Source organism: Eucyclogobius newberryi, unplaced genomic scaffold (genome assembly GCF_026437365.1).
Source record: "Eucyclogobius newberryi isolate DKJ021-1_F unplaced genomic scaffold, fEucNew1.0.hap1 SCAF_3, whole genome shotgun sequence".
NCBI lineage: Eukaryota > Metazoa > Chordata > Actinopteri > Gobiiformes > Gobiidae > Eucyclogobius > Eucyclogobius newberryi.
Window position 1 is genome coordinate 15,933,181 of NW_027315945.1, and position 22,399 is coordinate 15,955,579.

The 22,399-nt window shown below is 41.8% G+C and overlaps 2 protein-coding genes across 5 annotated transcripts; both read right to left on the reverse strand.

The window, feature by feature from the left end:
* Positions 1–1,821: 1,821 nt before the first annotated feature.
* On the reverse strand, positions 1,822–3,897 carry LOC140374319 (uncharacterized). The gene is made up of 2 exons (XM_072461178.1): positions 3,487–3,897; positions 1,822–3,321 (listed from the first exon to the last, which is right to left on the reverse strand). Exons 1-2 carry the CDS (start codon positions 3,794–3,796, stop codon positions 1,952–1,954), a joined length of 1,680 nt encoding a protein of 559 aa, XP_072317279.1. The 5' UTR covers positions 3,797–3,897; the 3' UTR covers positions 1,822–1,951.
* Positions 3,898–5,452: 1,555 nt separating this feature from the next.
* Positions 5,453–22,255, reverse strand: megf8 (multiple EGF-like-domains 8). Of its 4 annotated transcripts, none has more exons than XM_072460207.1 (44): positions 22,013–22,255; positions 21,294–21,483; positions 21,060–21,223; positions 20,762–20,971; positions 20,478–20,658; positions 20,297–20,385; positions 19,936–20,149; positions 19,658–19,841; positions 19,422–19,567; positions 19,245–19,355; positions 18,994–19,145; positions 18,693–18,794; positions 17,541–17,688; positions 17,009–17,172; positions 16,505–16,708; positions 16,211–16,408; positions 15,874–16,122; positions 15,691–15,809; positions 15,398–15,529; positions 15,033–15,146; positions 14,845–14,928; positions 14,539–14,778; positions 14,282–14,466; positions 13,992–14,205; positions 13,669–13,906; positions 13,448–13,580; positions 13,127–13,368; positions 12,946–13,056; positions 12,745–12,863; positions 12,426–12,651; positions 12,021–12,192; positions 11,778–11,941; positions 11,556–11,691; positions 11,222–11,453; positions 11,008–11,134; positions 10,727–10,925; positions 9,498–9,712; positions 9,225–9,420; positions 8,991–9,159; positions 8,715–8,907; positions 8,121–8,291; positions 7,905–8,035; positions 7,693–7,825; positions 5,453–7,594 (listed from the first exon to the last, which is right to left on the reverse strand). In XM_072460207.1, the coding sequence occupies exons 1-44, from the start codon at positions 22,034–22,036 to the stop codon at positions 6,089–6,091; spliced, it is 8,631 nt and encodes a 2,876-aa protein (XP_072316308.1). In that variant the 5' UTR covers positions 22,037–22,255; the 3' UTR covers positions 5,453–6,088. The 4 variants fall into 4 exon arrangements, with proteins under 4 accessions (XP_072316308.1, XP_072316306.1, XP_072316307.1 ...); XM_072460205.1 differs by having other exon boundaries at positions 10,727–10,937; XM_072460206.1 differs by having other exon boundaries at positions 20,478–20,654; positions 20,755–20,971.
* Positions 22,256–22,399: the final 144 nt, after the last annotated feature.

The following is a 22,399-nucleotide window of genomic DNA, read 5'->3' on the forward strand; positions in this document are numbered from 1 at the left end:
GAGAGTAAACACTAACACCTTCATTTGCCAGGATACAATCTCTGCTGCCTTGTTTCTTGAGTGCAGCATTGCCCCCCTAACTCCAGCCCTAGATCATATTTGCCCATCTGACTGCCACGCCGATGGAACGTTCCAAAAACGACTGCCATGCAATCTATCTCAATTTTCAAAATCTATTAACTTTCTTTGTGCGGCTTGCCTCTCCCGGAGCCCGATCTTTAAAAACCGTGGTTGTTCAGCAATTATGATAACTGCAACAGGGGGAATTAGAGGATCCACCCATTCATCTCTTTGCCCCTCCTCCGCACAGACATGACGCGGCTAAATGAAAAATGGACACGCTTTAAGAAGTATTGATTCTAGCTTTAAACAAAGGTACAGTCGATATTATTTACTCCTAAATACATCTTTGTTATCTGTGCAGGAGCCGTAGTTACTGCTCTGTCCTCGTAATTGCGGACATAAAATAATAGAGCAATTCCCGTTGAAGGGACCAGGACAGGTTTAGTAGTGGGCCTTGTTTCAGTGACGCGTGTCGGGTGGAAATGAATGTCCTTGTATTGAAAACTTAGACAACTTTGATCTATGCTGTTATTTTGTTGCACTTTAATTATTTTGCAAAGGGTTAAATGGATGGTGTATCCTGTGCTATTATGGTTAAAAAAAACATCGTTGCCAGTGTCTCCACCTGCAGATAGAGGACACATACAAGACATGGACAGTCCATGTCAAATGTTCTGCTCCTTCTCCTCCAGATTCCAGGCTCACTGAGCTGCAGAGGCTGCACTGGCACTGATGCATGATTGGTGCAGCAGCTTTAGGTAGTGACCATCAGAACAACTTGGCCATCATGTCCAAAGCTTTTGTAATGAATATATTAATGTCCCACGGGCGTGTTATACCCTGTTTGAAAACTCTTCTTTTCACAATAATGGCTGAATTTATTTTAGACCTCTATATTACTTATTGTCTGTTGTCAACTGTTGTGTTTAAACATGATTGGTCTTTATTCAGGATTATATTTAATCATTGAAAAAGATTCAGTTGTAGTCATCTGGACAGGGTTTTTGGAAAGCTTAAACCGTAAAAACAAATAGACCAACAAGGCAAACTATTATCAGATGGGCTTACACAGACCAGAGAAGGATGAACATCAGACCAGGTCCACAGAGTGAGAATGCCTTTTGGGTCCAGATGACTACAACTGAAGCTTTTAGCGATGGAACATTCCTGAACAAATGAGGGATTACACAGATTTCTTACATTTACTGTTTGTAAATGACACATAAAAATATGATAATACTTAAACATTAAAACATGGTTGAATGTTAATCAAATGAGATGCCTAAAATTATTTTCTATTCCATTCCAGATGTAGGGGTCATCAGTAAAATGATTGGCCTTCTGTCCTATCTGGGACACATATAAGTCATGGTTAGGAAATTCTACATACCCTCCATATATAGAATATATTTTATAGAAAATATATATGTATCTACAATTAAAACAATGTGTGTTTACATTTGGGCCACTAAAGGGTTCAAAATGAGTTTTGTATATTTCAAGCTTTCCCTGAGAAAAAAAAATGTGTAGACTTTTTAAAAGATTTAGGAAACAAATAGGAGCTAACAGAGCTAGATTACTGATTTACGTACAATTACAAAATTATTAATCTTAAATTATTGGATTAAAATGCAGTAAATTATGCTGATGTCTGATAATATTAATACAGAAACACTTCAGGATTTAAGATATTTCTTTTTATTCATGTAAAAACATATAAAGCAAATTAACCTGCCTCTTGTGTAGTGTCATTCAAAATAAACCCTTCTCTGTACATTCGTTTTTTGTTTTGTTTTTCCCAATTCATCATTTGCTCTGAACTTATGAATGCTATTTGTTTTTTAGATACTTGACATGACCTACAACAGAATCCTTCCAACCTCTACATTCAGCAACACTTTGCCCTGTGTCCAGAGAGGGAATGAGAACGTGCAAACCTGCGGTGGCAGATGGGGCAAGCGAAGGGCTTTTCTCCAGTGTGAGTCCTCCTGTGGGTTTTCAGTTGCCCTGACAAGCGAAACGTCTTCCCACATTCTCCACACGTGTAGGGACGCAGGCCAGAGTGAATCCTGCGATGCTTTCCCAAGTCACTAGAGGAAGTGTAACGACGATGGCACTCTGGGCATTCAAAGGGCTTCTCTCCAGTGTGGATTCTCTTATGCTTCACAAGGTCTCCAGACTGCACAAAACTCTTGTCGCAATCATTGCACTTGTAAGGTCGTTCGCCCGTGTGAGTGCGCTGGTGGTTTCTGAGATGTGTGAGGCGAACGAAGCAGTTTCCACACACTGTGCAGTGGTACGGCCGCTCGCCCGTGTGTGTGCGCAGGTGTATTTGTAAGGCTCCTATATCTCTAATCTTAAGCCCACAGTCCCCACACTGGAGAGTCTTCTCTGTACTGTGCACGTAACTGTGAATTTTCAGGCTCCTATGCATTCGAAACGTTTTGGAACACACCGGACATGAAAAAGGTTTCTCATTGGAATGAGCTTTTATATGCTGATATAATGTTGTCTTTAAACCAAATTCTTTGCCACATTCCGGACAGGAGTATTCCTTCTTGCCAGTGTGTGTGGCCATGTGGTTGTTAAGGTGACACGAGCGTATAAACGTCTTCCCACAGACCTCACATTTGAAGGGCCTCTCCCCTGTGTGTATTTTCATGTGCTGACCCCAAGAACTACGCTCCACAAACCTCTTCCCACAGTCCTTGCAGACATATGGCCGGGCCCCGGTGTGAGTATGCATGTGCGTCTCCAGGCTTTGAGGTGAACCCAGTGATTTGCCACATTGACGGCACTTCACCCCGATGTCCACACAGATCGGCTTGTCTTCATCTTCATTGTTGGGTTCATTGCACATATGACGCCCTTGGCCCCAAGTATTTTTAAAGCTCTTAACACAATCGGCACAACTGAGATGCCCACCTCTTGTAGTTACGGACATATCATGCCATCTCTGGCAGTGATTTTTCAGGGACTTTAAGTATTGAAAGCTGCGGGCACAGGTTGGACATGGGTAGAGTCTTCGTGAAGGAGGAGAAGGATGAGCTGCCTTCAAATGTTTTCTGAGCGTCGCTTTAGTTCTGAAAGTGCTGCTACAGATGGTGCAGACATGTGTAGGCAGATTTAACGTTGAAAGACAATTGTTCAGGTTTTCTCGACATTGTTTTTGATGGACCCACTTCAAATGCTTCTCTAAATAACCAAGAGCTGTGAAGGAAATATCACAGGATGGACATGGATAGAAGTTTGATGTCTCTAAAAAAGGAAAGGGAAATGTTATTTTACACCAGATCAAATACAGAAAGTAAATTATTGTTTTCCATAACCAATTAATAAAGCTATTCAGCACTTACTTGAATCTAACAAAGTCACTTTTGTTTCAGGGACGATTAAACATGTCAAACTCTTTATTACTTTTACCTGAAGAAGCTTCCTTTACATCCACGTTTAGGGCGCTGCTGCAGCAACCTTCTGTGCCTGTCTCTAGGATACTGTTCTCCTCTTTAAGCCACGTCCCAGGATCTTGCTTAATCACAGTAGTCCTGCAAGATTCATCAGCTTTCGTGTCACATCTGGAGTCCAGGGTATCGTTTATTTCTCCATGTTGTCCTTTGCTAATTTCATGCAGATGAGGTTCTTCCTTGATGTGGATATCGAGATCACCTTCACTGATGCACATCTCTGTGAACTCTTCCTTTGGCTCACATTTGATCTGCTTGACTGTTGTCATCTTTTAGATCATTCATATGCCTAGACCTAATTGTACACTAGCAATCATAAGAAGAAAATACAGATAATGTCCTTGTGTTTATTCTTGGCATATTAGCTAGCGTTCAGTTGCTAGTTGCAAACTCGTGGTGCTTGAAACTCACTTACTGTCACACAGCTGCAAACAACAGTCTGAATGAAGACGACATACATCCATTATTTAATTAACTCGCGTTTGTGTTTCCTGCACATAGCATTACTTCAGCAGACATGGAAAGCAGCCTCAGAGAGAAAACAGGAAGAGGAATACTCGCTTCCGTTCTATTTTCAACCAATCAGATGAACTGGTCCCTGTTGCCCAGGTGACAGTCTGAACTGTTAAAGGAGCAGCAGAGGACTCGTTTCAACCAAAGCTTCCTATTACATTACATTAACATTTAGAGGACTTTAAGGACATTTTTTGGGTGTAATTTCTCATCGGTCTGAATTCCTTTAATAGTTGTTAATAATTGTTTTTGTAATATACGTAGTTCTTGGGTCTAGTTACTAATGGAAATGATCAGTCAACATCTGTGAATTTATCTTTTACATGTTGTTGTTGTTGTTGTTTTATGGCGGTTGGCATCCAATTGTTGCATTACCGCCAGACTTATCTTTTACATGTCTTTGACACAAGTCCACTTTAATCAATTTGTCCCACCCATCTATCATCACATTCTAGAATCTGAAAACCACCACTATAACTTACACAATAAATAAAACAAACTCATTGTTTCATATAGAGTTTATTTGACTCTAAAAGAGTCTGTACTATGCACATTTTTACAACAAAGCTCCCTTATTTCAAAGCACACATGTATGTACAAAATATGGTAGGCCTATGTAACAGAACATTCACAACAAAAGTACAATGCTTATTTTTCAAGGGCTGAGAGGGTTTCGGTTACTTTAATTTTTTTTTTTTTAATGTAACTTCTAATAATTATAGGAATACTTATGACAATCCAGTAGCACCACTCACTGTTATTGTGAATGACCATCACCCCCTCATAGTGTTCCATTACTTTTGGGGCCATTTGCCTCCATGCAGTGCAAAGTAGAAAACAAAAAGAAAATGTAACAGTTACTAAACAGTGAGCAAGTTCAGTCTATCAAAGCAAATTAATTGCTGTCAAGTTCCTTAATATTTCTCACCAGGAGAACAAAAACTCAAAAGTATTAACAGTGTAATTACAGACTAAGAACATCCATTCTGTATTTTTCCGAAATCTTTCCTAGAAAGGCATGATTTGTAGCTATGGTTTATGTTTGTAGTCATCTAGACCAGGGGTTCCTGAATTTTTCAGCCCAGCACCGTCAAAATAACTGAAACTAATCCGGGACACCCACTGATAATTGAAATTGCCATCTGAGATCATTTCAGGCTGCAACATTTAAAAATAGGTTTAATTTTTGTTTGCTTGAGTGGCTTATTGTGTTAATTTACATAATTTAACTAAAATAGGCCGTGTTTCCAAAGTTTAAAAAGAAATATAGTATCATCATTCCAAATCTTCCAAGTCAAATCCACGACCCGAGCTCAAGCCTCGCGACCCCCACTATGGGAACCATTGATCTAGACGAGCAGGGTGCCAGCAGAAAGCAGTTAGAATAACCAGCCCCAATGTGATCACATATTGGGACATTTTTTCTTCATTTTTATACACACATTGCAAAACTGCAGCCAGTGGACTCACTGACAAGGCAAGTGTGAACACATAGAAACAAAACATAAAACAAATAAATTAAGTTACAGTATAATGTAGAAATTTAAGTCTTTTCAACTTAACACTCAATGCTGGTCTTACAGTGAATTCTAAACCTCTTGACCAGACAATCAAAATCCTGACCATTTGTCTTAACAAGCAACTTGTTTGAAATGGTAGTTCTGATTGTCACTTCCTGTGGTATAAAGCACATGTTGGTTCAAATGCAAGCAATGCCACTTACATGAAATCAGATTTAAACATCAGCCGAGCCTCTGTCCTTTTGTGAGACCTTCAGGCATGCCCTCTTACACATGTTATTAAAGATAGGATGCAACTTGTTTGTGGAATAACTTAGCAGTGCATAGCACTGTGGAACCAGCTTGGTCTAGTCAAGCACTGAAATATAGTTAGGCAAAACAACAGAAAGACACTTATTACAGTGTGTACAGCTTTGTTCATAATGCTTTAACACTCTGACTTAGCTTAGACCTTTAGCCATGTTTCCTTCAGAGATGCATTTAATATCTATAAACACTTCATTCTCATTTTTCTTTTTTAACCATAGCTTACATTGCCATAGTGGTTAGGTGCTGATGCCCAAGCAGACCCTTGCGCCCTGCACCTGCCCCTTGATGACCCCCATTGTTGCCATGGCCGCAATATTCTTGCAGGTTTTGACGCAGAGTAACTAGTGCTGAGCCCAAACAGGCACGATTTGGAGCCAAAAGACCCCCAGGCAGCTGGAAAAGCACAGTGGCCACACCAGCCATGCCGTCATCTGTGGGCTCCAGCGTGATAGGCCCAACTTTAAAAGAGGAGTACGAAAAGCCCATGAGCTGTGATAGGAAGGGGTCAGAGCGGCAGAAGTGCTGATAACCGCTGTATGTGGATGGGTGGTGGTGGTGAGACCCAGGGGTGCCTGATGTGGTACTGGCATAGTGGTGGGTGTTCAGGTAGTGCAGTGGTAAGTGCTGGCCACTGTTTCCGCTTCCACCCAAGGCGAGGTGATGGTGATGATGGCCGGTGGGTCCAGAGCCCGGCTCGTGTTTGTAGGTAACTGCTCCTGCACGACCTCTCTGCCCCAGCACCACACCCCCTAATTTACTTGTACGAGCATGAGTCAGAGATACAGTAGTGCCTCCCACACCCCCACCTGCTGAAGGCAAGTATACAAGCTGGGGCTCCTCTGGCTCCAGGTATATAGTCAGTTTAGCAAAAGGCCTTGATGCCATCTTTGTCATCTCTTGGATATGGCGACGCTGCTCCCGGCGGAAATCCAGAAACTGCTTAACTTTCCACAAAAGCACACAAACGGACAAGAATAGGAAAAAGCAGGAAAAGAAAACAGAGAAAAAGACAAAAAGGTCTATATGAGCTTGGTCCTGTCTCAAAAACAGAAGTCCCTGTGACTCTCCATATCGCTCCTTGGTTCCAACCCCTTTAAGAGCAATGTAGAAACGACTGGACTTGAGAGAATGCACTTCATGGGGAAAAGTTATGACCACTCGGTCCCGAACACCACGAACAATTAAAACTGTCTGAGGTTTCCACACAGTAATGTAGCTGATTAGTCCTTCTGCCCTTTCCTCACGAATTTCTCTATCTCCACCAGGTGATTTGGCCTGCAACTGCAAGGGATTGTGCGAAAGCACTGGCCCTCCAAGACTAGATGATGCATTTGCATACACTTTTATAGGAGATGGAGGAGAGTCCTTGTCAATCCCAGTAGTTGTTAAACGAGTTGCAGATTCCTCTCCTCTGTCAATGCTGATGGCATGAATACCTGAACTGCGATCCACATCCACAATGAAAGTGTCATGGGAATTGGACACATACACTTCCACTTCACCAAAAGTTACATCAATTGTGACCCGAATATCCACATTAGTGAATTTTGGTTGGGCAGCAAAGAACACAGTGCGTCCCATAGGCAGATTGCGAATGCTGGGATCATGAAAGCAATTTGTCTGTGATGTTGGGTCAAAACAGCACTCTGTGTCAACATTGAACTGACGGTAGCACTGTCGGCCATTTACCGGGGTGCCATTGAAGGAGTCCTTACATTTGGCACACTGTTGACAGGTAAATAACAAATCAAAAATAGTCCTCATTAGTATTAAAGTATACATTTCAACCCATAATAAGTCCTAAAATAATGACGTATACATGCCTGTTGCCTGTAGCAATCCTTGCGATCATTCTGTGAGCTACTGAGACAAGATGATGTCTCAGTGTTGTTTTGGCAGGGACAACCAGTGCCATCATGTTCATTACAAGTGTCTGCATGTCCATTACACTGACACCTGCAAAACATAGTTTATAGAGTAGAAAACTATATACTTTTTTTTTTAACCCTTGTATTCAACAAAGTGTATGGCTTACTTTTCACACTTCCCCTGCAAAAGAAAGTATCCACTGAGGCAGCTCTCACACTGGTCCCCAACACTGTTGTTTTGACAATTTACACAGACAGCATTTTCTTCTGTTGGACCCTCAGAGATCCATTTCTGAATCTGAAAAGATAATACATTTTAAAGATACTGTGTGTATTGCGTATAAAATACTTGAACCTCCTTGAAATAGGCTTCAACAACATACATTGCTGGGATCCAAAGGAAACAGTCTGGGATTTTCCTGGGTCTTCTTTAGTTCATCATGTGACAGACATATTGCACTATTTCCTCTGCAAAATTCTCGACAAGGACGACAAGTTCCTCCCCCTTTGGCAGAGCCCACAAACAATGGCTTGCACTTTTCACAGTGTTTACCCTAAAAAAAGAATAATAATAATATTGCAACATTAAAAGCAACAGTTGTGTTTGAAACGTTATACCGGTATATTAAAGTGCAGTCCCAATAAAATAAAATAAAATGTACAAATGTTTCAGGTTTTTCTCAAGTGCATCAAAGCCAGATTTTGAGTGGAGCATGCAAAAAGAATAAGGAGAGAGACAGAAATAGTGATATGACACCTCAAGATGAATGTTTTCCATTCTAAACCAGCCCTTGTTCAGTAGTGGATTCCAACTATCCATAGCTCCTGATAGCCAATTTCAACTTAAACTAAGCTGTCTTAAAATGTTTTCTTCATGTGAGCACCAATTTATCTTAGCAGATTGAAATTCTGAAATATGCTGTTATTTTTGTCCTCTGTTAAGACTTAGACAAATACCATATGACGTATATACATACAATAGTGTTGTTGTGACACTCGAGGCAAACATCTGGCTTGTTCACGCCAGCACAGTTGCTATGTTTGTTGCAGCTGCACTGGGAAGAGCAGTTATCCCCCACAAAGCCAAAGTGACACTGACAAATTCCAGGAGATACACATGTCCCGTTAACACAGCCTTGGGCACACACTGGTTCACATTGGCCTGAAACACTGTAAAAAAAAAATATATATATATATATATTTATTATTGCAAAGATAATAACCCAACATTACTACAATGATGTAGCCCTTACCTGCTCAGTATGTAACCCTGTTTGCATGTGCAGTGATATCCCTCGGACAGGTCATGGCAGTCCTGGGTGCTGTTACAGTGGTGATGCCCATTAGCACATTCATCTTCTTTGGGACAGCGCAGAAAAGACCAGCTGCTGTTTCTCTGAGGACAAACACCCTCACTGACGCCTGAAAATTAAAACTTGTTTATTGTAATGCCAATAAATGTTTGCATTTACATTGATTTTACCCACCCTCGAGTCCACCTTGCAAGCAGCGGCCGGCCCCGTTCCCCCCTTTGGCCGCACACCAGCCGCACTGTGGCCTAGCGATGCACTGTGAGCACTGAGTGAGCTGAGAACACTGAGGAGAGCAGGAGTCTCCTCCAGAGAGCAGACGTCCACACTGACCCGCCTCACATCGCAAAGGCACAAAAGACGGACTCATGCACTAAGAAGAAAAAACAGTTCAAAATGTATCAACAAAAGCAGAATGAACATAAACCAAATACTATAATTGAGTCTCACCTGCTGCAAAGCCATGCTCCACACACAGTGCTGCCAGCCTCCGTCAGAGCCGCGTGAGCCAAGGCAGAGGCTGCAGTTGTGGAGGGTGTGACAGGGCGTCGGGCACGGCAAAGGGGGAGAAGATTCCACTTGCATTGGGGAGACGTTGAGCAGAGCGTAACTAAAGCATGTCCAATCGTATGTAGGGTTGACACTTAGAATTCGTCTCGTTTCACCTATAAAAAAGAAAAAAAAAAAAAAAATAGTATTGGAAGTAATTACTTTTTCTGCTGCGAAAAGGAATATCTATTATGCATCAACAGTAACAGTTTAAACACTCAAATTGATTCTATTGGCAAGAGTATTTTTCTTTAGATGTTTGTGGTTATATGCACATTCTGCAATGCAATGAACCTTATTCATGACAAAGTTGTGCATATCCCTCGTGCTATCTTTGGGTCTGAATGACGTACAGGCGTCTGTAGTAGAACGCCTTCCCCTCCACAACATGAGCTGTTGTTTGTCTTTATTGTTTAAAGAAATACCTTTTAAAAAGTGTTTTTAACTATTGTTGAGGGTAGCACAAGGGTTCTTATGAAGATTTTTTTTCACAAAATGTTGACAGTACTATGTTCTTCTGGAAAAACAAATCCTCAGAATCCCGATCACTAGTGTGCAAATAGAGAGTACAAAATTCTGCTGTTTTACATCATTACTCTTATAATTCATCCAAAAATAATTCCTCCATGGTTGTAAATTAAACATATCAAAAAATTAATTTGCAGAGAAAAGAAAAGTGATACAATAACACGAGTAAAGTTTTATAGAGCAAGTAGGCTCTTTAGTCATACACAGACTTTTTGCTGTGACAGTGACAGCCTCAGTCTGTCCCAGCCCCAGTCCACTCCATATGAGCCACTGTTGCACACACTTGTGCCTAAATTCCCCCAAACCCCATGACCAGCCCTGCTTCTCCCCATCGTGGAAAACACAATCAAACAATGCAGACTTGTTCACACTCTCTCGCAGTCACATAAGTTAAGAGGGCATTTCTTTGTAAATAAAATGTAAATGAGTGATGTGGTCGTGTTCGTAGCTGGACGTTGGTCATTTAAGAAGGCAGCTTAAACACGTCTTGAATCTGGTGCAGAATTCCCTAAGATCCTTCTTGTGTGAAAGTTAAGAATTATTTTTTTTTTCAAATCACGGATGAGGCCCAACTGAAAATGCCAGTTGTGAATCTTGAATACCTGTACGCTTGAACTGGCGTGTCCACATGCATTTCCCAGAGGCAGTGCACTTGGGGCAGTCTGAGGCTTCACAGCTCGTCTCAGTGCAGTTGCTGGACAAGAAGATCTCCCTCTGGTTGATCCGACAGTCGTGTTCAGATGTACAGCTCACCGAACTGCTGATGCACGCGCCCTCCGGACAATTTGTACACCATTTGCACTGTAGAGCAGGCTGAAAAGGTAAGTCAAATAATATTGTCAACTACTCATTTATTAATAGGAGAATGATTTATGTGTAATACCTGGGATGGACTTGTAAATGTCTTGGGATGCCGAGCAAGACATTCACTACAGGTCTTCAATCTTCGACACTGATCTGCCTGACGTGGGGTTGGAGAACATGGAGACTGACCAGTGAAACAGCCCATTCTTAAAGAAACAAAATAAAATAAATATAGAAATGACACATGCTTATTTACAGAGGACAAACAGAATGTAAAGTTGATATACAACTACCTCTCTGCAATATCAGAAGAGGCACAGGTTCCTCTGCACCAGATACAACTGCCAGTTGTGGTGTTACAAGTGTCTTGCGTGGGCAGAAGGGCACAAGGATCCACAGGGACAGTAAGAGTAAGTAGTCTTCCAAGGGTGACTCCATTAAAGCCTCCAGACAAGAAAAGACGACCGCCCCAGCTGGTCATGGCAAGAGACACTGAGCGATTTACTGGATCTCCAACAACAGAAACTGACAAAGCAATTCCACAGAGAAAGTTGATTAATATACAACAACACAAAATGTCTTAAAATAAAACAGAATGAGAAAGAAATAAAATAAAATAATTCCCACCTGGCTGTATCCAAGTGTTACAGTTGATCTGGTACAAAGACACAGAGTTGCTGTAGTCCTCTGCTTGTGTCCTGCCTCCAACAATCACCATAGTGTCCTTAATTAGGGCAGCAGCATGGAATAAACGAGACAGTGGCTGCCAAAACCAAAAATATAAAACTCAGTGAATATATTAACTCACCATTTAAAATGTACATTCATTCAGTGAAATTAGCATTTTACCTTGTTACCCTGTGATGGAACAAGTAAAGACCAGGTGAGGTTTGGGTAGTACAAACTATAAAGTTCTCCTGAGGGCTCTACAGTCTCCACGTGAAAGCGATAGCCTCCAAAAACATAGATTGCATCAGTTTGCTCGTGGTAAACTGCTGAGTGGCCATATAAACCTTGTGGGGGGGAAATTAAGCGTGTCAATACAAAAGATTCATAATTATTAAATAAGTACCAGTACTATATCTCAAATACCCGTAGGTGGTGTGCCAGTGTGAGGCGCAATTGTCCAGTTTCCAGAATGAGGGCTGAACTCCAACAGATGATGGTTGAAGCCATTTTCTGGAGAGTAGCCCCCTATCAACAGCACAGACGAGTCTCTACGGACTGTCAGAGTGTGACCTGCCACCGGAGGGAGAACTGAACTCTGTCGGGGGAAAAAAGGAAACATCTTTGATGTGAATAATGTACACATAATGGTTTTGTGTTTAAATTAAAAAATGAATCAACAATTGTAAATTACATTTGGAACTCTGAGCGTCTTACAACATACAATTGCAAGAGATTGAGACCTAATTTACTTAATAATATGTGAACTTTGAGTGCACTAGATTAGTAAAGAAGGAAGTCTTGAACTTAAAAGAGTAGGTAAAGACAAACCTTGTGCTCTCGCCAGACTAAGCTGCTGAGATTTAAACTCCAAGTATCCATGGCAACACCACTGTGAGTGACCCCTCCGACCACTAGCATAAAGTTGTGACTGCCAGATCCAAAGTCATAGCTGGTCAGAAGAGCAGAAGCGTGGTGATAGCGTGGGCTAGGAGTTGCACCCTCTTCAACTGAGCTGGTTAGCATTTGGGTCCAGCGATGCTCAGCAATAGCATATCTATAGAAACACAATCACAGTTACAAAATGTTATTAGAATGTAGTAAATAAAAGTACAACTAATCTGGGCAAACATTTTGGGCAAAAACATACCTGTAGACATTTCCCAGGATGCCCTCAGACAGTGAGAGTCCTCCATACATCCAAAGATTCCCTTGTGGTCCAGATAACAGAGAGTGTCCCATTCTTTGGAGAAACCTATGAGCGTGGTTCTATGCCGAATAAAACATTAAATAATGTTTTTAACTGTCCAATAGAAATTATGGCATTTATTTTATTTGACAAATGTTATACCGCTGTGAGTTGGGTGTCTAACATTGTTTCCCAAATCAGACTGTTGGAGTCCCGGGAAACAGAGCAGTCAGAACCAGCCCAGCTGTGTGAGCACATACACACTCCCAAAGTCTGCAAAACAACATGTAGGATGCATTATGCATAAAATGTTTCAACAAATTAGTGAAGCCAGTTTGCTTACCGTATTACAAATTCCTCGACCATCTACAATTCCACAATCATGTGGGCATATAGGTCGATCACAGCGTGGTCCTCCAAATCCTTGAGGGCACTGACAGATCCCTCCAATACACTGAGCTCCACCTGAGCAAAGTGGTGTTCCATCCTCTGTGGGGGAGTCACACCGCTGAATCCAGAAGGACGCATTGAAACCTTGAGGTTTGTTGGAAGAGACGTTTGCTTCATAATAAACTGAAATTACACCTAAAACATTTAAAAAGGTTATCAAAGTTATCATTCCAAAATAGAATAAATTGTGATACAATGACAAAGTGACATTTACCTGACGTTGCCTCCACAGTTATGGGCTCAGTCCTGGTAGTACCACAAAAAGCCCCAATCAAATTGTGATCGGAGTGAACCACACCATTGGACAGAAAACGAGGCAAGCCATCAAAAACATACACATAAGAGTTCTGTAAAACAGAAGTTAGAAGATTGTTGCAAATGCAATGACTATTAAATATCACATAAAATGCAGAAAATAAACTCAATAATACTCACTTTGCAATGTGTATGAGAGTCAGGGTGTAGAGTGATGGCTACAGGGGGGCAGAGCTGTCGAGGCAGACAGGGAGACAAGTTTGGGGTCACAGAAAGAACCCACAAGCAATGTGAAAGGCCTCCTTTCCCTTCTGTGCCACTTCGCCAGCCCAAAGACGAGGACAGAGGGAGAGCCGTGGAGGTGGGGGAAAGCAGCACAGAACGCCCTTGGCACTGGCGGTAGCATGTGCCATTGTTTCTGTAAAATATATATGTATACACACACAAATGTATAAAGTATATGGTGATTAATACTATTTTTATGATACTTTTTTTTTTTTTACCTGGGGTCACCATAGTAGCCAGGCAGACAGGTCTCGCAGTGCGGCCCCTGAGTGTGGTGTGTACAGTAGCACTGGCCTGTCTGGTTGTGACAGTAGCCTCGCAGGGGGTCACCATGGCCATTACACTCACAAGGCACACAGCCGCCTCCTCCAGCCAGAGCTGAGCCGAAGCTGCCCGGACGACAGTGCTCACAGTGTGGGCCTGTAGTCCAGTCTGAAAGAGAGAGCAGGACTGTTAATGACAAAACACTTAAGATAACATCTTTAAACAAAACATCTAGAACTCATACCTTGGCATTCATCACAGATCCCAGGTGCAGTTATACATGTGGAGTGGAAATTGCAGCCACAGTCCACATCGCATTCAACACCACTCAGAACCAGTGTGGCTGGATCTGATGTCCAGCCAAGTGCGCACTCACACTCAAAACGTGGGCTTCCACTACACTGGCCCTCGCGACACTCATTATAGCAGCTGTGGGAACAAAACAATGAGAATCATCCTGTTTTTGATTATGATCACACAACTGTTGCTTATGATACTTACGTCTGATTGCAATGTAATGTACCATCTCCTGTAAACCCTCTTTCACAATGGCACTCATATGATGTTGGTGTGTTAATGCAGGTAGCAAAGGGATGGCAGTTATGTAAACCCAGTCTGCATTCTTCTACATCAGGGCAGGTGGGGTAGGACCAGATGGCATCCTGATCTTCATCTTCCAGATGCTCAAGATCAATCTCCATTTCTAAAGGTCGAGGTGGAGCTGATGTTTGGGGCTCAGGGCTAAAGGGATTTAGGAATAATTAATTTGAAAAATGAATATTGACTCTCATGTTATTCTTTACTTACTTTGCCGCTTGAGCTTCAGCCACAGCAACACTGCAATTATACACTGAAGGATCATCCATTCCTGCCCAGTCTCCTCTCAGACATCTGACAAATAATTAGAAAAGGAAATGAATTATGTGTGAAAGGATATTGTGTACTAAAATCATATTGTGTTTTGTATAATATTTTGATGAATTTTCAAAACGTACTTTCCAATAGTAGGATTGTTGTAATCGCCACACCAGCCGCACTGGAAAGTCCGCAAACAATCTGTGCAGGTGCTCAGAGCTGAACACTGCTTACATTGGGGAACTGAATGAACACTGATAAAAACAGGACAAAAGAACAATAAAAACAAATTGGATTTAATGTGGGATTTTGGCTCCATTTAACAAAGCAGTTTGAATTAACCCAGAGTTTGACTTATCCGACTCTTTCACTACTAAGAAAACAGGTTTAGAGCACAAGATTATGATGGCAAATAATAATAAATTAATAAAAAAAAATATTAACAACTATCTGGGTTAAATTCAGGGTTAGAGAGATAAAACATGCTCCTAAGAACCATATTTACCTGTCATACCAGTCCCTGCATTCTCCATAGGGGTATTTTGTGAGATATGCAGCAAAGTAGAAGCAGGCCTGGGCAGACTCGCACCATGCACACTGGCTAGAATTAGACAAGCACTCTCCACATGTCTTTCTCCTTTTGGAAAAAGGTAAAAAATAAATAAAAAAAAGGGTTAGAGTAATATCAAAATAGCCAATTAGCTGCCAAATTTATTATCCTGGACCACAATTTCCTGTTCATGAAAACTATTAAGAGTGATATCAAACCTAACAAATATTAAATTTAGCCTCACTTACTGGTTGCACACTTTAGGGCATCCTTTTGGCTCACGTATAGATCCATCTATCCTTCCACGGCGGCTGCACTGATAGTCACCCTTTTTGCTGGAGTTTATTTGCCACTCACAGAATGGATCCTACAAGTCAGTTTATACTTGTTAAAAATAATTCTTACAATTCTAGCGCTATTCATGTTTATACCTGAGTACAAGCTGAGCAGTCTCTGTATTCTTCACACAGTGTGCAGTGTTGTGGAGCCAACAGCAGATGGCGTAGACCAACTCTGCTATCTGCCTCAGGACAAGGTTCCAAATCCGGACGGTCACGTAGCAAACAACGAGACAAGGAGGGGCACCAGCCACAAGACTGGTCAGACAGACAGGCCAAGCAGGACATGTAGCCAGAGCAGGACCCCGACCGATAAGGTTCTAGAAAGAGGAAGGAAATCTCCTGCAAGATGAAACGGATGGAAAATAGTTAAGCATAAGTGATGAAAAACAATAAGACAAGAAGCCGATTTAACTGTTTGAATACTCACACTCCCACCAGGTAATGTTCTATTCCAGATTAAAGCCATCTCACTGGTTTGTCCAGACCCGGAGTTATTAAGATATCCTTCAGCTTGAACGAGGTAATGGTTTCCTCTGGTTAGATTGGAAAACAGTCTACTTCCATCTGAGCGTGCCAGAAGCTTTGATTCCCTTTCCTGCTGAGCTGCCCAACGACCCACCACCTCCTGTTCAATCAAGTCAAAAGATATTACAGATATGTATAGGCAATGACAATTGAAACAATAAAATGTTAAAATCACTTCATAAAGAAAGAAATATACCAGTTGGCTGGAGTTTGGTCCTGACGCCATTCTTGCCTCGAAATGTAATCTCTGTATGCGAGCCCACATGGAAACAGAGTCTGTTGGAGGGGGGGCAGGTGGTGGAGCCCCCCAGAGAGGATGGATAAAGCCCCTGAACTGTAGAGCTACATCCATCTCAGTGGTAGGGCTTAAGATGATGTTGGTACTGCGAAGAATAGTGACCTAGCGGAAGGCGGGAGGGGTGTAGTTGAAGCATAGCAGAGGGTGGATGGAAACACATCAACAAAACCCTATTTTCCACAAACGGCTCAAGTTACAATGCAAAACTATTAAAAGGAATAGCATATGCATAGGAAGACAAAGAAAAGAGGCGCAATGTGAGTCAAAATATAGAAAGTCAGGACATGAAAATAAATTTAAAATCTTAGGATGAGAAGAAGTTAGTTTCAGAGTAAAGTAGGAGGAAGGAAGGAGGGATAAGTTTACGTGGAAAGAAAGATATTTATGACCACAACTCCGTACCTTGTCAGGCTGGGAGTCGTTGCGAGGGTGCTGGAAGGTGAGCAGGTGCAGTCCCGGGACATAGTTCTCGGTGCGACAGGAGTGGAGGGAGGTTAAGAAAAGGGTACGCTCCCCCCACCAGCCGTACGCCCCTGAGATCTGGTCCACGCGGCACGCACTTCGCTCTGTGAGACCAAGAGGGAGAGGTCAGCACACATATAGATACATCTGACCTCGATACAAACAACTCTTTCATTAATGTTCTTCAACAGGAGTGACTATGGACTTGTTCTCTCATTTCACATGTGCACAACACGAGAGGTGATACAACATGACTTAACTGTACCATCGCACAGAAGTGGAGAGGCACCAGTGAGTGAGTTGCCAGTGCCATTTCAGGTTGGTTAAGTAAAGTCACTATGTTTCACTCATAGCACATGCAACAAGAGTGTGGTCCTCAGCTCCCATTACTCTTCATAATAATACTACACTAGATTTCACATTTGGCCTGAACTATTCAGGTAGCGCTCCTTCCTCCCTTCCTGGGTCTCACCTGACACAGGTAAGCAGGACTCATTCTGAACACACCAGCCAAATTCACCAGGGGCACGGGCCAGAGAGGCTGGTGTGCCACTGAACACCACACAAGACTGGCAATCAGACAGGAAGCGCGCTAAGCCCAGGCAACCAGTGCTCCCACACTATGAAGAAAAAACATGTCATTATTACAGAATAAATAATATTATAGTATAAATAAACATTTAGGAAACCATAGTAGAAAAAGCTTCAGTTGTAGTCATCTGGACTCAGTTTGAAAAAGTAGACGTTTCGACTCTCATCCAAGAGTCATTGTCAATAACAGAATTTAGGTCGAGAACTCCGATATTAATACTGTTCTGTGGTAAGACCCGCCCATTGGGAGGAGCCTTCCTGAAGTAGAAAGAGTTGTTGGTTTCAACAGAAACTCCCCCCTTGTATCTACCGAGCTAGCCTATTCAGAATCTTAATGGGCTGTTAAAACCTCTTTGTCTTAGTGAGACCCTGGCTCAACCACCCTGAGTACCTGATTAGCATTTGAATGCCCTGGTCCTTTACCTTTCCAGGGGTTCAGTAACCCATTATAGATAACAGGAAGATTAAACCTAAGCCCTCCATTTCTGTTTAAAGAAGGTCTTTCTTTTTTAACAAAAATAGCTTCCTTGACTCCTCTTTCAAACCATCTTTTCTCCCTGCTTAAAACCTTCACCTCACCGTCTTCAAACGAGTGATTAGAGGCTTCAAGATGGAGATGCACGGCACTCTGTGGACCTGAACTAGTATTTCTTCTGTGCTGATAAAGCCTCTTGTATAGAGGCTGTTTCGTCTCACCTATGTAACGTTCTTTACAGCTTTACAGATTCTGAATAGGCTAGCTCGGTAGATACAAGGGGGGAGTTTCTGTTGAAACCAACAACTCTTTCTACTTCAGGAAGGCTCCTTCCAATGGGCGGGTCGTACCACAGAACAGTATTAATATCGGAGTTCTCGACCTAAATTCTGTTATTGACAATGACTCTTGGATGAGAGTCGAAACGTCTACTTTTTCAAACTGAGTCCAGATGACTACAACTGAAGCTTTTTCTACTATGGAACACGCCTGGACGAATGAGGGATTACACCGACATTTAGGAAACCAGCTTTAAACATTATATTTCCTAAGATTTACCGGATTTGTGGGCTGGTACTCTCGACAACGACCTTCACACCAACTACATTCTGGGTTTTTAAGGCACATACTTTCATCCAGAGCCTCAGCACAGACGGCATCCTGTAAATAAAATAATCAAATGATAACCTATATTAATGCATGACCTTCATGATACCCCAAATATAATAACAGCATGCATATTTTTGGGTGAATAAAATTTAAATTTGTAGGGTAGACATACCCCAAGCCAAAGAATGATCTAATGTATGCATTTCAGTTTTTCAAAACTCAATATTTAAAAGCAATTCAATGTTCTCACCCTGTCACCTTGATCACTAGTGACAAACAATGGTACTTTGTATGCCACCAGGTCTCCTCGTGCAACACCACTGTAACCGCCAGCAACAAGCAACACTCGTCCATCCATGACAGCAGCGACATGTGAGTAACGACCTCTCACTGTCTCGCCACCTTAGTAAACAAATACATCAGATGTGATCTTAAGATTACAATGATATATTACATAGGTCATTACTATGTATATTAATCATGGAGATGCCATGAACATACCATGCAATAAGCTTTCCCCTGCAGAGACCCATTGGTGACAACCAAGATGATAAAAAAAGATCTCCTCATCATAACACTTTTCCTCTTGGTAGTGAATATGCACATTTCCTCCTGAAAAACAAAAACAACTGTTATCTTTACACAAGCCCTGCTCATATTCCCATGTCCTCTGCTCACCGTAGACCACCATGTAATTTCCAATGACTGTGGCTGAGTGGAAGGCTCTTTCTCTGGGACCAGTTGTTGGAAAGCGAGAACGCAAGGAGGTCCAAAAGCGTCGGTCTACATGAAACATGTCAGTGTTGTTCACCCTGACGCTGAACCTAAACAAAATAAAAATGAATTTATTTGTGTATAAAATGTTAATTAAATTTAAAAACACACACTAATGTATATTCAGTAAAAATGTATACCTGGCTGTGGTGGGTCTGTGCCCACCATACACCAGCAGCGTTCTTGATGGGCTGTGGAACACCATTGAGTGACCAGCAGTTGCAGGAGGTTTCCCTCCTGTGGGTTCAACAGCCTCCCATCGGCCCGAACCATGTAGGCCAAAGCGAAACAAGGAGGAAGAAAACATATCCTCTTCAGTGCGACCTGTACAGGAGCAGTAAACAAAAATATGATTACATTTATTTTTTTAAAGTTACTGATGATATCAGTACAATGTCCAGCTGAAAAGAATGCCCACCTCCGAAAATATAGAGATAGCTGTCTGCTACAGCCGCCGCATGATTGGCCAGTTTAGGAGCACCTTGTGAAAAGGAAAATCCAAGCTGCTGCCAGTCATCTTGAAGTGGCCGGTACATCCAGACATCACTAGCCAAGGAGCCATTAGCTAGTTCGCCTCCAAAGATAACCATATTACCAGTCCATTCTACAGCTGTATGGGAATGTCGAGCCACCTAAAAATAATGTATGAGACAAAAAAATTCCTACTTAAAAAAAAACTTTCTCAGAAAAAGTTACTGAAGAGTTTGCATTAATTGCTTATTGGCCAACTTATTTAACCAACTAGAAATGAGCAATAATATTTATATCATGATACTTACAGGAGAGTGACCATAAGATCTGCTTTCCCATTGGTTAGACGTGATGTTGTATTTGATCAAGTCACCAAGTGCCCTATTAAGGTCAAAGCCTGATTAAAAAAAAGAAAGAAAACAAAAAGGTTAAAAATTATAAGTATTATTAAGGGGTAATATTACCAGTTTGAAATAAAATACCCCTTACCACCAAACAAGTACATGGATCCAGAGGAGGAAAGGTAGACCCCAGCGGAACCAGTTCTAGGAGGGGTGTAAGGGTTGCCCTCACTCACACGCCACCACTGCCCTGCTCCATAATCGTCTCGGAGGCCAAGCTGGCAGCTTTGGCCAATAAAGCCTGGCTCACACAGACATCGTTCACCTTTCTGAAAGACAGCATTGTAAAACAACTATTTAGTGTTAAGTATCTTGCAAATAAATATATCTAAATATATAGTATTTCAATGTTAAGCATGTATCACTTCTAACCTTGTCACATTGACCATGGATGGAGCAGGCTGCAGAGCACACAGGTGTTGTACAAGATAATCCACCCCAGTCCTGATGACAGTGACATTTTGATGTTGAACTTTCACAGCGGCCATGACCACCACAAGCTCCAGGACATGTAGAAAAGGTGTATGTTGCATTGAAGCCTAATAGATTGTAGTTGGCGTCACTAAAGAGATGAAGCAGCATCTGAAACAAGAGCAGAACAACTGTAGTAGAAAACTTGTGACATTGAAGATTTATATACATTACAATAATAAATGTTAAGCCATATTACCTTGCCAGATTTTGCTTCAATAGGTTGTGGCAGAGTGTTTCCACTGAGACTGGCAAGAAGAGGGCTTTGGTAAGAATCTCCATCATAAACAAACAGGTAGTCATAGGTACACTCTGTGTCCATAAAGGTGAAATTCAGGACAATCCTGTGACTGTTACTGGGAGCTAGATGATGGTAGAAAGGTATGTGTTAACATCATGTTGAATTCAAATAAATAAATTACACGTTACATACCTTGTATGAGCCATTCACAATTCCCATTGACAGAGTAGTTTCCAGGTCCATCTGTGACATAGCCTGGTGGGCCCCTCAGTACTTGTCTGTGGCCCTTACAGTCACCTGCATCACACCTTGGTTGCTCAAGCAACAGAAAAACCAGGAGGATGGCAGAAACAGGAAGGGGAAATGCCATCGCTGGCACAGCCTGAAATAAAACAATATCTAATATACAGTAAGTCCGTATGTACACTGTACTGTACACAATGTATAATCACGTTAATTTGTTGTACTCATCACATTGAAAATAGTGCCATTGCTGGATGCAGTACAGAGTTTGACACACACATGTCTACATTGACAGGGTCTAATGTGCATCTCCGTGTATTTTATCAACAACCCACTGTCATCAAAATACATAAGTTAAATCACAGACTCATTGGAGATACTGTTGAGCTTTCCTTTTTTTTTTACGGATCGAAACATATGGGCAGCCAAATGAAGTAATTATGGAGAAAATAGCATTAGGCGATTATGCATGTTTCCATGGACTATTACGATATTATTATTCTTAGAACATAAGGGTGACAATCGTGTGTCCTTTAAATCTGGTCTCCCTGCAGGCTGCTATCATAACAATGCTAATGCAAAAGCCCAGCTAGTCATGCTAACCTGCACTATATCGTTATCATTTTGGCCCCGTGAAAAGTCGTTCCTCTGTTTATGATCATACTCACCAGTTCCCGTCTCTTCGAGGCCATGTTAGGTTTACATTTTCGAATGGGGTGGCTCGGTTTGCTTCTGGTCCCTATCAACAACGGTGACTAAAATGACAAGCTAGCCGCAGCTTCGTTGCCTGGAGCTAAGGCAGCTCAGCGGTGATACCTTGATATGAGCTAATGCTAATGCTAGTTGCCTCGGCCAAATCCAGATGCGTAATCAATCTTCAGTGACTGCGAAACCGCAACTTCAAATCCAGCAGAGCACTTTCTTATTGCCGTGCTAACAGTAATTAATCGTGCAAAAGAGAAGGCTGATTACTAAAGAAAAGGCATAGGACATTGCTTGATGAAAAGATGCCCGTTGTTTACGCCGGGGCAACAGTGGCCGGTTGTTAACACAAA